We start from the raw sequence: 14,839 nt of genomic DNA on the forward strand, positions 1-14,839 counted from the left end.
GTATTTCCCCACCGCCTGGTATTGATTTGCGTATAAGCATTACCCAAAGCTTGCATCCAGAATCAAATATGACCAGTATCAAGTGGTGACTGAGGAAGCAGACTAACCTGGGAACCTTCCCCCTTTCTGTCTACCTTGAAACAGCTGTTTGAGCTCTAATTAAAGGGAAGTAGCAGGTGTCACCTGAGCCCCAACTGCAGGGCCACACCTGGTTGCATTAATTTGATCCAAAGTGGTTTTGATGGACTGTCTGCACTCTAGCGTCCCTCAGAAAGCCACTGGAACTGAGCACCTACATGGAGCATGCGGGCAATAGCGCTCCACTAACACTGCTTTGTGGAGGTATGCCAAGCTGGCAAGCCCATGTCTTCGCAGTGACCCAGGGGACGGCGCTGTCATCCCTGCCCCTGACTTACCAGCAACATCTGTAAGTGAGCAGCCCTGCGACGCTGACCTGTAGTCACACTGAGCTGACGGCTGGGTGTGCCAGAGATAATTGTCTGTGGAAACCTCCCTGAGGCTGTAAAGGCAGCTTGTTTCAGATCTCCTGATGATTTCACAGGACATTTAACTTTACACCTCTCATTTGTTACCTCTCCAGGGCATTTCCAAATATCCATTACCAAGTTTCCAAGGAATGTAGCAACCCTTAACCTCTGCTAGCTTTTATGTATGCATAAATTGCCTTGGGGATAAATGTGACACTGAATTTGGAGGCAATGGCATGATGTGCTTTCGTGTGCAAGGTTAAGCAAACAGGTGACCTCTAAAACTGAGCGGTGACACACAAAAAAAATGCTCATTGTGAAATTACAGATGCAATACAGAGCTATTTCTATGACACTTCAATTGCCTGATGAAATTTACATGACCCCAGTATGAAGCTGCAGCGCTTCAAATGGGTACTGCCTCAGGTCATGCTGCACTCTCTGTGGCAACAATTTCTTTGTGCCATGACAATACATTAATTTCATGAGTCAACAGGCTACGACTGGCAGTTTGTGTCAAGCTAAACAGTGTTTAATTGGATTCTGATCCATGGCAACACCACCGGAGGCTTGTTTCCATCTTTTTTTTTTTTTTTTTTTTCAGCAGCACCTGGAGCGTAATGGTGGTGATTACATCCCTCCTGTGGTGTCTCGGTGGTTCTACCCTCGCGGCCTCTGGGAATATGCTACTGACAGTCACAGTCCATGCTGCATTGCTGCCCTGTTTGACTGCTGGCAAACCCTGAGCTGCTGCTGCCGAGACTTTTCGCTACACCACTGCTGAGACAAGCGCAGGTTCAAAGGGAATTATGATAATACAAACCAAATTAATTGTTTACTGCGCAAACCCAGGCACAGCTGAGATTCCAAACAATGCATCAGGAAAGCCTCCTACTTGCAGAGGCATAAAATTAAAACTGTTTACTTCAAAAGAAATTTAATTAAATAAACCTACGAGGAGAGCGCTATTATGAAATGAAATCATTTAACTTGACCAAAAAAAGAAAACAGGTATAAAGTACTTATATTATTACGTTATAATATGAATCTGGTCGTGATGTAATTCAGAGATTTAGGTGCTAAAACATTTTATCACGCAGGAAAAACACTGTAAATAATCAAACTTCTTAGTTAAAGTGGATTAGCTGTTGACAATAATGAACTGAAGCGTCAGAAACAGTTGCTTATGAAACAGTCTTAGCAAAAGGAGGACGGCACAGCTGTACTGGAGCTTTAGATCACAATTCAGTCTTCCTTGGCAAATCCTGGGACTTCATCTGCAAATGAATATCACATAATATGACCTGTACATTGACAGAGTCCGTACATTTTAGAAAACTATTTTCTAAAATTATTTGATTTACACTACAAACCCGAGGAAATGGCTAGCCTAGCCCTGTCAGCAGGGTTGTTGCTGAATTGGATCAGGCTCTGTTGCGCTCTGATGAGTTGTTTTTGCTTAGCGTCAGTGATTGGTTGATGTCCCTCTGGGCATTATAAAAGGCTGTGCATAAGCCAAATGGGTCTGCATGATGTTCTCAAAAGGATAAATGTATACTGTTCTTCAGGCTGCAAGTCTTACAAATAAGGTGAATATGTCAAATCATTTTACTGCTTTCTAGATTCATTCGCAACCAATAAATAAATAAAACAAAATGGTTAATAACCCATTTGCTACCGTGAGATAGCAACTGACATTAGCATTCAACCCCTTCTGAGCTAACATTACGATTTGATAGTGGCCTACAGAAAAAGTGTGACTTAATTCTAAAATATTAAAGCAAGACTGTAAAAAGCATTAATGTAGGATTTGGTGGGTGGGGGAACCCTAAGATCTGGTGTAGCGGTGCAACATGGGGAAAAGAATTACTTACAAATAAGTTACATAATTACTTGTTTTGTGAGCACCAGTAGAATTTTCTTCGTAAACAAGCTGTGATCAGCTGACCTGCCCTGCTACTCTCTCTGCTCCTCACTGCTCTTTGTGGATTTAGACAACTAAATTCAGACAGATCTAAGCAGATGTTTCACAAGCTAGAATTTGGTTACTGAATCTAATCGGCATCATCACTTTAAATTTGAAACGTTGATGTCTGATACCTTTACTGTACACTTAACACCACAGCAGGTCATACACCGGTTCAGCATAGTGCAATACTGCAGACAAACCAGTTTATACTGCACTAAACTGCAGTCAATTCAGCAACACGTGTATAATTCATGTATCCATCCAATATCTGATTTAAAAACTCTAAAATGAAATCAAATATGAAATGCAAGCTTAAAGTTTCTAATTTATGAAATGTCACTCGCTGAATAATTCTTATCTTTCCCCATCTTTTTTTTTTTTGACTGTACAAAACAAACTGCGCAGAAGCAGTTTGTTTGTTTGAAAAGTTGCATTTGAAATTGCATACTACATAAAACATTACTCCATTTATACTTTCTCGTGTAGTGCCGTTACACAGTCAAAAGTGTAAGTGCAGAAAATTGAAGTCACTTAAAATGTACATTTCTGCATTAGCTGTGGCAGAATTTAAAAAAAGAAAGAAAGAAAGAAAAAAAGAAAAAAAGCAGAAATGTAGATTGTTTTCACTCAAAATTTTAAGTGACTTCAACTTTCTGCACATGCACTTTTTAGAGTGTACATGTGAACCCATCACAGGGATGAAAAGGGGAAAGGATGTGTTGAGGCTGTAAGTGAGCCATGGGATGTCATTATTTTCTTATAGCTGAGCAAGTATCTTCATGCCATCACTGGAGCTAGGCCGCAGCACATGAAACATTAACTAATATAATATGCAGTAACCAGCCTATCATATTTAATTGTTCATTAGCTGAAGCCCACTTTAACCCCTGGATGTAATCAAATTTGAAATATAACAAGTCTGTCTGGCCTTTCACCTGCACTCAGCACTCTTATGGATTAATCAGTATTTTAGGCTCTTTACTAAAGGTGGAATATTGCCCTGCTAAAAAGAGCCACTGTCGATGGGGGGGGTGCGGGGGTATGCTTGGTCTTCAAAGATGTTAGGTGGCACTACCTGATGTCTCCCTTTACATGGGACTGCACTCACATATTGAGACAATGTCCCACATTTTGATTGGGTCTTAAGGAAATTGACTTTTCTAAAATCTGACTTTTACCCAATGCATGTGAAGAAAGCAGGGAAGGTGTTTTACTGCAGTCACGGGCGGGTTAGCCTGTGTTTTGCTGCTAATGCTATGCCCAGCAGTATGTGTTGGATTACTTCTTAGCGGACTCACTAGCTGGAGTCTTTGCTAGGTAAGCAAGCATCTTTTTATATCACAAGTAAAATCTTTTTAGCTTGTTGAAAATATTAAAACAGTTTGAAATTAAATATTAAGACATTTTCTGAATGATACCCTCTAACTAGGCCCTGGGAGGAACACAGTCATGGCACTTTCCTTCTACATAAAGAGGAGAAAGGTTTCTGAACCCTGTTGATGAAGTGTTGGAAGGAGGGCCTGCACATGAAGTCAGTACTGTGAGCACAGGGAGGAACAGCATTGCTGGGCCTCTGACCTTCAGCCCTGTGCTGTCTTACAACCACAGAGTCAGACACATCTGAATAATACATCGACCTCTCCTGCCGGGACCACCCTCACTGCTCACACAAGCAGAGATTCACAAATGCATCATTCACATCCATGGTGTGAGGTTTGTGTCCCTCAGCATCCCATACAATAGTGAACAGAGCTGAGGTTTGGTCTGTGTAGCTTACAAAATTTATGACAAATAGGAACCTATGTTATCGAGTGACCTTTTTATCTTCAGTGCTGGTTGGCATACTACTATTTTTGCTTAGGTCAAGATTAGCATATATTTTTTTATGTTATTCACAAGTATCTTATAAGCACTCAAATACTGATTTCTTTTATTTTCTCACACTAAATTTGTAATTACCTGTTTTTGCAGTTAGTCCTTTTATTCAAAAGGCAAAAGCTTAAAAAGCATAAAAGAACACACAACCCTTTTCGGCTGTCACAGTAATTTCTCACCTCCATGCAGGAGGTGAACAAAAGATCGAGCCACGAGGATTCTGCTGTTTACACTGTGAGAATGAATAGAAACGTCTGAAACATTTTAAAATCCCCTGTGATTCCTGGAAAGCCAGGCTGTCTCTCTCTTGTTTCCATCTGCGTTACATACAGGAGCGGCTGTGCAGTTTGCGCTGAGAGAATATTTGAATTTCATAGAGTGTTTGACATTTGATAATAGTGCACTGTCTTTATAGATTCTAGACTTCCCTGACGAAGGTTTCCTATCATGCTTGTTCAGGCTACCTACCACCTAAAAAAGCAATACAACCCCCTATCCAGATATCTCAGTGCAACAATAAAAAGACAAACCCAATTATGGTTTCACTTGCGCTGATAAATATCAATCATCCTTCTAGGAATATCTGTGTTTGCATAAATCATTCTGAGCAGTGGGAGCAATTAAAAGGGAGGAAAAACAAATATTTGCGTGATATCATTTAATGTGACAGAAGAGCTGGTGTCTCATTGCAACATACTGTATTGAGTGGACTCATTTCACCTGTTAAGCCAAATTTATAATTGTATGTAAATGAGGTGGTGCTGCCACAGGAGCTCTGTTTGATTTTTAACTCACTGAGCTTCAGAACAGTTGGTTAATAATCCAAAAAGACAGAGGTCAGGCGAAACAGGAGCAGGTTTTTAAATAACCAATAGTCTGAGAGGTTGTGAGCAAAAATGAGTGTGTAGGAGTATGTGCATGGATGCGTGTGTGCTTGGCAGGAAACTGGCAACACATGACAAACAGGTGTGTGCAGCCTGCCAGCATTATTTTTTCTTTTTTTTGGGGGGGGGGGTTAAATCCAAGGACTTAACAAAGCGCCATTTAATTCAATGCCTGGCTTTACACTGTATGTATTAGGGTTTAATATTTTTCCCGAAAATGACATGAATCAAATCCCGGGAAATGACGAGCCATTTCCCGGGAATCCCGGGAAAAAGTTTATTTATTTTTTTATTTTAATTAGGCCTTCTGTAGCCTGTGTCGGCCTTAACCTATTCTGATATTGTAGAGGTAGCTTTCCAGCTATGTCCTGTTATGCCCAGTAGGGGGCAACGTTGGCTTGATTAACGCAATAAAACCTACATCTCGACATTTGAGTGCTCGAGCTATGCGGTGTTGTATCGTTCCTCAACACTCCCTTAACAAATATAATTCGAATATTCCTCCATTGTACATGGAATTATACCAAGATATTTTACAACTGCTGGTACAAAACAATACGGTTCATCTCCACAGCATTGATAATGGCTCAGCCACGCTGTCGTGGCGACATCTGTTACACTGTATCTCCACCAGTGGAACGCTGTAATAGTCATTGAAAAGTTAACTACCGTACTTCACTATAATATGGCATAACACAGGGCCTTGAGTAATGCACTACGACTTGGTCATTGCCATTCTGGCAACAGCAAATTTATAACACCGTGTCTGAGGGTTAAAGTAGGTTCGCTGTGAATCGTCTTTTGAAAAACTGGCCAATCCTTATAGCCTAAAAAATATACATTTTACTCAACTCCATTTTAAAAGCGAAATATGTTAAAGCAATCTATTTCATGATAATTTCTTCACACATTAGGCCCGTATCCTAATTCATGGTTGTTAGTAAGCGGCTGCAAACGAGGAAAAGAAACACTCGAAGTTAAACAGATATTTCTTTATTGTTCAGGGCAGGCATATTTTATAGGCTATATAATGCAATATAACAATATATAATAATATAAAATTATATAATACAAAATACCTTAGGGTAAACACATTGCCTACGATTTCAACAAATTAAAGAGGAAAAAAGTACAACTGTGTAATACCTCTATTAAAACGCTTGAGATGAAGGCTGAAGCCTTAAACGGAGGCTGAACGTGCCTGAAATGAAGAGTAATGCTTTTCGCATTAAACGAACCCTTCTCTCAATATTTCCTTAAATTTAACATTCTGAAGCTTTCTTTTCTTTCTGAAAGTCAAATCGACGCGCGCGACTTTTTTCCCGGTTTCCCGTCTAACGTTTCCCGGGAAACGGGAAATGGTTCTGAGCGCATTTCCCGGGAATCCCGGATCCCGGGATTAAACCCTAGTATGTATAACTTCACAGGTTAGAGGATGTGCAGATGCTGCCACCCTCTACTGGCTCACAAAGGGAATCCCAGTTTCTGCTGTATGAGAAAGTATAGAAGATTCTTGAAAATTAATAACTATTTAAAAAATATATATATCATACAATTAATAATTTGAGGAGATCTGCTTCTCACACAGATTTGAATAGCTAGACTGCAACGTGGAACCAATGTGTTTAGCTGTTCAAGTTTCCCCCGGTGTGTTTTTGTTGTCCCACCGACATCGGAGTTGAGTGTGGAGTCGTTCGAGTTGCTTCCTAATTTCAGATTTCGGCTTCCAGATTTGATCGGTTTGCTGGCGTAAATGGCCTAGTAAAAGGTAAATGTTGCATTTTAGGGATTTTAATGTGACCTTAAATTGAGTCTGCGTTTTTACGAGTCGTTATAAAACATTGTCGCCTAACTATTTTTTCACTTGAGCGCTAAAATATGCAGACTACAATTCATAGAAAAGAGACGAATAAAAGAAGAAAGAAAATTATAAATACAGAGATTTAAATATTTTTCATGAGGTATGGTGCTCTATTTTTGTGTTCATAATCGTGCTTAAGGTGTTTAATACGTCATAGCTTTAAATGGGAAATATCTGACAGGTTTTATTAGCAAAAAAGAATGAAAAAAAAAAATATATATATAGCCACATTTGCAAGCTACAGAACTGTGTTCAAATGATATCTTTGTTTCTTGAGAGATTCTGGGATAAAACTGAGCATAGAGTGGATTGCACTGCTGGAGTCTAATCTCTGAGGCTTTAAAGAAAAAATATAATTGGCTTTCTCCCGCTGCTGCATAGAAAAGTGGATGAGATAAAGTTCACTCTTTGCTCATACTTTGATGGCTTCTATAATGAAACTTGACTGAAAGGACTGTAATTCCCCAAACATCCCAGTTTACTGGGGTTTCAGTTGTTTTGGTTTTTTTGTGTGTGTTTTTGTTTTTTGTTTTTTTGTTTTGGGGGGGGTGCACATGTTCTCAGCTCTTGTGACTGTATGAAAATCAGCTGGAGTGCACTTCAGGGTCATGGGTAGCTTAGGCATGTGGCATATTAAATGTTTGCTTTGTTTAGACCAGTCTGCCTCTGAGTTCACGGGGCTGCATTTCTGTACTCAAATGAATCAGGCCCTCGGAGTTGGCTGCCTCATGCTTTGGCATCATCGCCAGCTACACAGAGCATCCAAACACTGATGGAGTCACATGGAGGCGGAGTTGGCGGTTCCAGGAACAATGCCGCAAAGTGTTGTTTTCATGCACGTCTCACCCCCCAGTTCTGGCTCAGGATGCCCTCACCTGCGTTCTGCGGTTGCCAGTTTGGTAATTAGTTGTATACATCTGTTTCACTGCCCCAAAGAGGCTGAGCAAGCGCACTGTGTATGTGTGTGACAATGGCAGGCGGTTTTAACAGTTGGTCGGCTCAATAACCAGCTAAATACATAGGGAGTGATTAAATTACATCCCTTCCCCTCTAAAAAAAATGTCAGGGAATTGGTGAAAGTGAGACAAAATCTGAGCAAATTTAACTTATAAGTGCTTCATTATCAGAACTTTAGTCTGAAATGGTATCACCCTGACTCACCTTCATTGGTCATTTTACAGGAAAAAGAAAGACCTTCACATCAATGGCATCACTGTGGTCAAAATTCTCTGCAGTACTGCCTGCTAATGAAGACCAGTTTCCACTGCAGTTCAGTGACAAAGTGGAGTTAAGTGTGGTGGAAATACTGAAGCGATCCAGAAAGCAGCTGTACAGCAACACCGCAGGTTCCAGCCGGTTGCTTATTGCTCAGATAATTTTGGACGTTTCGTGGGAGAAGCTCAACACAGGAACATGGCGGCATGTGGACAAGGAGTGGAGGCGCGTTTACTCCTATGGCTGTCTCTTCAAAGTGGCCTCTCTGTGTTGTGAAAATCCATCTGAAGATGAGGTCCTGCAGGCTGTCCGGACTTGTGACATGGGTTTAATCATGGGCGCGGCCATCATGGATGATATACTTCAGGTTGTTGTTCGGATTCTGCAAGGTCACATAAGGACATTGAAATCTACTGGGGAAGAGAATGAAAGTGAACGTGCTGAGGTCAAGGTCAGTGATCTTTTCATGTAAAACACAATATTCTGTCTGCGTCATCAATTAGTTTATTTAGTTATTACTAGTTGTAGGTTGTACTAGCAAGAACATGTCCTTTTGCATTCCATTCACACTGATTTAGAGTTAAAACTAATGGTGACTGATGAGGACATTTCAGTGTAAATCTTCTGGACGTTTAGAGAAGAAATTCCTCTGTGACCTTCATTTTGTTGCACTCCATCAGACGTCACTGAAGATTAAGTGCAGCAACTTTTCAAATGTCAGGTCACTTTGTTTAGACACCATCTAAATTGAGATGGAGAGTTTAGTGCAGGGCTGGCAGGATTTTCTTTTTTTTTTGCCTTTAAAAAGTGTCATCTTAAAAAAAAAGTTATTGAAATATTCTACCCATCTGTCAGGAGCTGCACAACTGAGTGGGGCTGCAGCTAACAAATCATTTTTATATTTCTTTTAATTTGTTGTTGGGTAATCAGGTCAAGGAAAAAGGACTAACACATTTTCCAAAAACTTAAAGTCATGCTATGATTGAATTGCCTGCCACACTCACGGTACAAGAGGAGTTAGAACCTGGAAAAGACTTCATTGATAGTTGTTTACTTACATCTGTGAGATGTAATCAAGGACTCGTTTTTTCGCATCATTTTCCTCTAAAGGTTGAATTGGCTTTTTTTTTTTTTAATTTTGAAATCATTTCCAGAGAATAAAGATTGAAAGCCCACTTGTTCCTGTGATCAAAGAAGAGTTGGCAGTTCCCAGAATAAGGTGTCCATCACTGGAAAGCTTCAAAACAAACTACCTGCTCCCCCTCAAACCGGTGATTTTAGAGGGAATCATCGACCACTGGCCTGCCTTCAACAAACACCCTTGGAGGTTTGCTTTTACAGAATGTGTTCTTGTTCAGTTCAGGGTTGCTATTTGTATTAATTAATTAGCTATTATCAATCATTGTTGTTTTTGCACATTTTTTCCAGATGACACCAACCAGCTGTTTCCCCCAATTATGAACCAATCTACTCTCATTAGCATGCTAATCTCAATCATGCAGTGAAAAGGTTAAAGTAGATTCAAAAGCCACTTTAAAAATTGTATATTCTGTCTGTGAAAATAAGCTTCACAGCATTAACATGTTTGTACTCCTCCATCTTAGTTAAATGCAGCACTTACGTCCAGTCCAGCCTTGTAATCAGACTATTTTACACTTGTGGCAACAGCAGAGTGCACTCATCAAGCTGAGAGGACAGAAAACCTGAAGGGCTTTGCTGCAGAGGGGCAGCTGACATGCAGTCTGTATCACTTTGATATCAATCTGTCATTTCCTTAAATATGTGAGTAAATGGGGACAGCATAAACTGAGTCCAGGCCTGTTTACTCGTCTCTGCATATGTGATTTCTGACTCTAAAGTCTGACACGAGTGTCTGATTTAACTTTCTTTCAATTTAACAATATCCTTCACTGTCCTCCCTCTCGCTGCTCACTCCTGACAGCAGCCTATTCACTCTGACATCTGACATACAGCTTCTGGCATCTCAGTCACATCTTGAAGTGCTTATATATAAGATGTTTTGAAGCATTGCTTGAAACCAGGATCACCGCGTTTATGTGTAAATCATTCTAGTAATTGTCTCCCTCCTGCAAAGCATAGAATACCTGAGGTCTGTGGCTGGCTGCCGGACGGTTCCCGTTGAAGTGGGATCCAGGTATACGGATGAGGATTGGTCACAAACGCTGCTTACAGTCAATGAATTCATTGATAAATATATTTTGAATAAAGTAAGTGCATATTCAGTACGTCTTGCGTTCTTGATATGAATGAGACAAACATGCATGCAATTTCTAACATAACATGGATTTTTTTTTTTTGTATCAAAATCGAACAGGATGGAGTGAAAGCTTCGGGTTATCTTGCTCAGCACCAGCTGTTTGACCAGGTATAGTTCAGAATTTTAGTTTTAAAATACCAAAATAATAATAATGATAATGAATAATTATGATTACAATTTGTTATTCAATTACATTTTCAACAGTATGAAGAATGGGAGTCTTTTTTTCAGCTGTCATCCTCACCCTTTTAATGTTACGAATGTTTTTTTTAGCCCTAATTTCACCGTTAAAGCTGGATTATCAAGTTAAAAATTGAGTTTGGGGCTGTGTGATAGATTAGAAGGAACTCAAACAAGAAGTCATCACTTCTTCAGGATTTTATAATGTCATGTTACTAAATGAAAAAAAAGTCTTTATCTTTATATATTGCAAGGAAAATGGGAAATAGGTGTAGCATTTTTTTTAAACATACATGGGAATACAGTATATGAGGCAAAAACAATTCTAAGAAGCTTGAAAGTCAGTATTGTCTATGACCACCTTTGTTCTTCACAGCCTGAACTCTCTTAGACAAGCTTTTATGTAGTCTCTTTAAGTCGTCTTCAGGAATGGTTCTCCAGGCTTCTTGAAGGACATTCAAAGCTCTTCTTTGGATGTTGGCTTTATTTATTTCATTCTCTGTCAAAATGATCCCACATTTCTTCAGTAATGTTGAGGTGTGGGGCTCTGGGGAGGCTAATCCATGACTGATGGTGTTCCATTATATGATTTTCTGTCCAAGTGTGGTTTTGCTGCACTGGCATTGTGTTTGGGATCTTTCTCATGCAGAAAAATGAAGCTTTTGGCAATCAGACCCTGTCCTCAGTACTTTCCTGCATTCATAATTCCATGAATTTTGACAAGATCCCCAACACCCCTGCTGAAATGCAGCTCTAAAACATGACAGAGCCTCCACTGTGTTTTACAGATGACTGTAGACACACACTCACACCATGAGACTTGATTTTCACTCCAGTTCATACCGCAGCCTTTTCTTCCTGTTTCCCTTCCTTAAGAATGGCTTGCTGACAGTCACTCTTCCAGGTAGACCGTTACTAATGAGTCTACAGTAGAGTAGATAAGCTTAAGTTCCAGAGTCATTTCTCAGATCCTGTGTCAGGTCTTCACTGGATTTTGTCCTATTTCATATGGACATTACTTTCAGATACTGTTCATCTGCTGCAGGTCATTTTTTAGGCCTGCCACTGCTTTTATTTGTCCTCTACTTGTCCAATTTCCTCCCATTTTTTTAAAGGCGCTGTACAGTACTGTAGATAATTAATATGGCTAAATCAAAATTATATTTTTTATGGTAAAATCATTTTTAACATCGGTGCTGTGAGAGCAAAGAGGAAATGTGAGGAAAAATTGCATTACAAAAAGGGCAGCAATCAGCATCAAATATTTGTAAGATGTAATGAGACTGAAAAATTCAAATAAATAAATATACATTAATAAGACTGTTTGCAGCCATCCTAGTGGCTCTCTGAGGCTCCATGTGAGCTCAGCAGTAATAGTTGAGTAAAAACCAACCTTATGGCAAAATATCTGTGCCAATTTTCATGAAAATTCATCCAGTATTTATGAATGCTTTTCAGTCTTGTAAATTATGGCGGATCTACTGACAGAAAAAACAATGTCTGTGGAGCCGTGCATTTTTTTTAGTTTGCATGGAAGAGCAGAAGGTGGAAAAATAATTAGTAATTTATTTTACTTGCCAGAAAATGTTGGCAAACTTCTCGTAGCGAAAAAAAAAAAATACTATTTAATAAGTGAAATTAGTCTTGAATGCCCTATTACTGTTTGATTATCCCTTAGATACCAGAGCTCAAGGATGATATCCGCCTCCCTGATTATTGCTGTCTTGGTGAAGGCGATGAAGAGGATATTACTGTGAACGCGTGGTTTGGTCCCGGGGGTACAGTCTCGCCTCTTCACCAAGATCCTCAACAGAACTTTCTGGCTCAGGTGACCATAACTATAACGCTTTATGAATTAAGTTAATGTCAAAGGTTGATGTGATAACAGTTTCTTTATCACACGGGATTCCCTCTGTATATACAGGTAGTGGGAAGCAAATACATTCGCCTATATTCCCCCGAGGACACAGGCAAGCTGTACCCTCATCAATCACAGCTGCTTCACAATACCAGTCAGGTAGGATTGACAGTCCATAGAGATAGCACATGTTGGGCCTGCAAATGTATGCAGTATTTCCAATTTCTGACTTCTTCCATGTAGGTGGAGGTGGAAAATCCAGATGCTGAGCGCTTCCCGGAGTTTGCCAAGGCTCCGTATCTCGAATGTGTGTTGCAGCCTGGAGACGTTCTTTTCATCCCTGTCCGACACTGGCATTACATCCGTTCCTTAGAGCTCAGCTTCTCTGTCAGCTTCTGGTGGTCGTGATTGCAGATTTTTAATAAAAAAAAAAATATACAACGTGTGTACGATGAAACTAGTTCAGCCTGATTTTTGCTGCTGTCAGAGAAGGTCAATGGAGAGCTTTTAACTAATGTGAAGCTAATAAAGGTATTAAGGTGACCTCTGATTACAAAAACCTTTAATCCGTGAACTATGAACACACTTTGCTCAATGATTAGTTTAATTGTGCTGATGATGATCGCAGCATCTATTGTGTGGAAAGCAACCGGCAGCCACCGAAAACAACAAATGAGCAGTTAAAAGTCTTTCTGCTCATTTCATCCTGCATATAATTTACAGAGGGTTGTTAGTCATCTAATTTGATAGGGTATGTTTCTCTTTTCAAATTGGCTTATTTAATTGTGTTCTCAACCTTATTCCCATAAATATTCTCAGATGTGTGATTTCCATAATTCATGGAAATGAGGCAAGTCTTCAAATTTAATAACCAAGCAAGCTACAGGTACAGAAATGTGGTAATAAACACAGCTCTCTGGTTAAACTGACAGTCTGAGCTAATCAAGCAGGTCACAGATGAAAATTAATAAATTAAATGAATTAATCCTCTGGGCATACACAGACTTTGAAATTAAAATCATCTCACTGGTAAAGTACTCTGACAGTACAACTCTCGTCTGGCACCAGAAACGCAAAACCTGACAAAGAGAGCGGCACATTTCAGACCTCTGACAAGCCACAGTCATGTATCCCGTAGGTCCTTCCCAGTCAGCGCTGCTTGTTGCAGCTATGATGTGAGGAAGTGACAAAATTAAGCAGATCAGCCCTAATGTGCATATTTGATCTACTTTTCAACAAAATTCAGTCGGAAGTAGCGGTGTTTTGGGAAATCAGGACTGTGTCAGACAGGTGAACTTGAAGAGCTGTGGGGACTGCTTTGATAAAACACTTTAGCTCAAGACAATGATAACACTGCATAATAGACACCCCCCCCCCCCCCCCCCCCCCCCAAAAAAAAAAAAAATAACAGTCACGCGAAACATTCCTTTAGTTCATTGAGGTTTGTGGGCATTCGTTTATTCACAGCTCTCCTGAGGTTTGAGCTTTAGCTCTTGGACAGATGGCCTCCCATTTAACTCTAGAATACTTTGGTATACAGAGGAGTTCGTAGCTGACTCACTGACGGCAAACCCACATCATCGCTCCTCCACCACCGAGCTTCACAGGTGATGTGGCGTGTTTGTTTTTTTGCCAGATGTGGTGCTGTGCATTATGGCCAAACATCTCTGACATGGTTCCAGAAATGGTTTGTTCAGATCCTACTTTGCAAACATAAGCCATGCTGCCCCGTTATTTTTAGATCAGACACTTTCTCCTTCAAACCTCCCAAGCAAGCCACACTTGTTCAGTCTTTGTACTGTGATGAACTTTAACATTTAACATACTGACTGAGGCCTGCAGACTCTGAGATGTGGCTTGTGCATTTTGTTACATGGTGACCTTGGGGTAAATGTGCTGGAATGTCCACTCCTGGGAAGATTGTGACATTGGTCACACACAGTGAACTGCCCAAATGTTTGCTTTTATAGAGGCGGTCACACTTGTTGGTGATCATTTAAGTGCATTTAGTTAGCGAGATCTGGCTTCTACTTATCTACTAATTCTTATGGAAGCAGTCAGGTACGTGTCCTTAGTTTTTCACAGGACTGTAAACGGAGCAGTGATTGCTCTACGGCTTTCACGTTATTAAACACTTTTTGTTAAATTTTAAGAATTCATGACGCACTAATAGTTTTGTAGCTTGATGCAATAATAAGGAAGAAATACGGGAACACTGTAAAAAAAAAAAA

The 14,839-nt window shown here is 40.0% G+C and overlaps 1 protein-coding gene across 1 annotated transcript; it reads left to right on the forward strand.

Moving 5' to 3' along the window:
- The first annotated feature begins 6,868 nt into the window (after window positions 1–6,868).
- Window positions 6,869–13,925, forward strand: kdm8 (lysine (K)-specific demethylase 8). Its single transcript, XM_030735960.1, has 8 exons — window positions 6,869–6,984; window positions 8,259–8,743; window positions 9,447–9,619; window positions 10,388–10,520; window positions 10,628–10,678; window positions 12,429–12,578; window positions 12,675–12,767; window positions 12,852–13,925. Exons 2-8 carry the CDS (start codon window positions 8,282–8,284, stop codon window positions 13,014–13,016), a joined length of 1,227 nt encoding a protein of 408 aa, XP_030591820.1. The 5' UTR covers window positions 6,869–6,984; window positions 8,259–8,281; the 3' UTR covers window positions 13,017–13,925.
- Window positions 13,926–14,839: the final 914 nt, after the last annotated feature.

The sequence above is a fragment of the Archocentrus centrarchus genome, chromosome 8 (assembly GCF_007364275.1).
Source record: "Archocentrus centrarchus isolate MPI-CPG fArcCen1 chromosome 8, fArcCen1, whole genome shotgun sequence".
NCBI classification, from domain to species: Eukaryota; Metazoa; Chordata; class Actinopteri; order Cichliformes; family Cichlidae; genus Archocentrus; species Archocentrus centrarchus.

Coding starts and splice junctions, on each gene's coding strand:
- kdm8 (XM_030735960.1), top strand. CDS start 8,282: ATGGCATCACTGTGGTCAAAATTCTCTGCAGTACTGCCTGCTAATGAA. Junction 8,744..9,446: donor GTGAACGTGCTGAGGTCAAG/GTCAGTGATCTT, acceptor AATCATTTCCAG/AGAATAAAGATTGAAAGCCC. Junction 12,768..12,851: donor TGCTTCACAATACCAGTCAG/GTAGGATTGACA, acceptor TCTTCCATGTAG/GTGGAGGTGGAAAATCCAGA.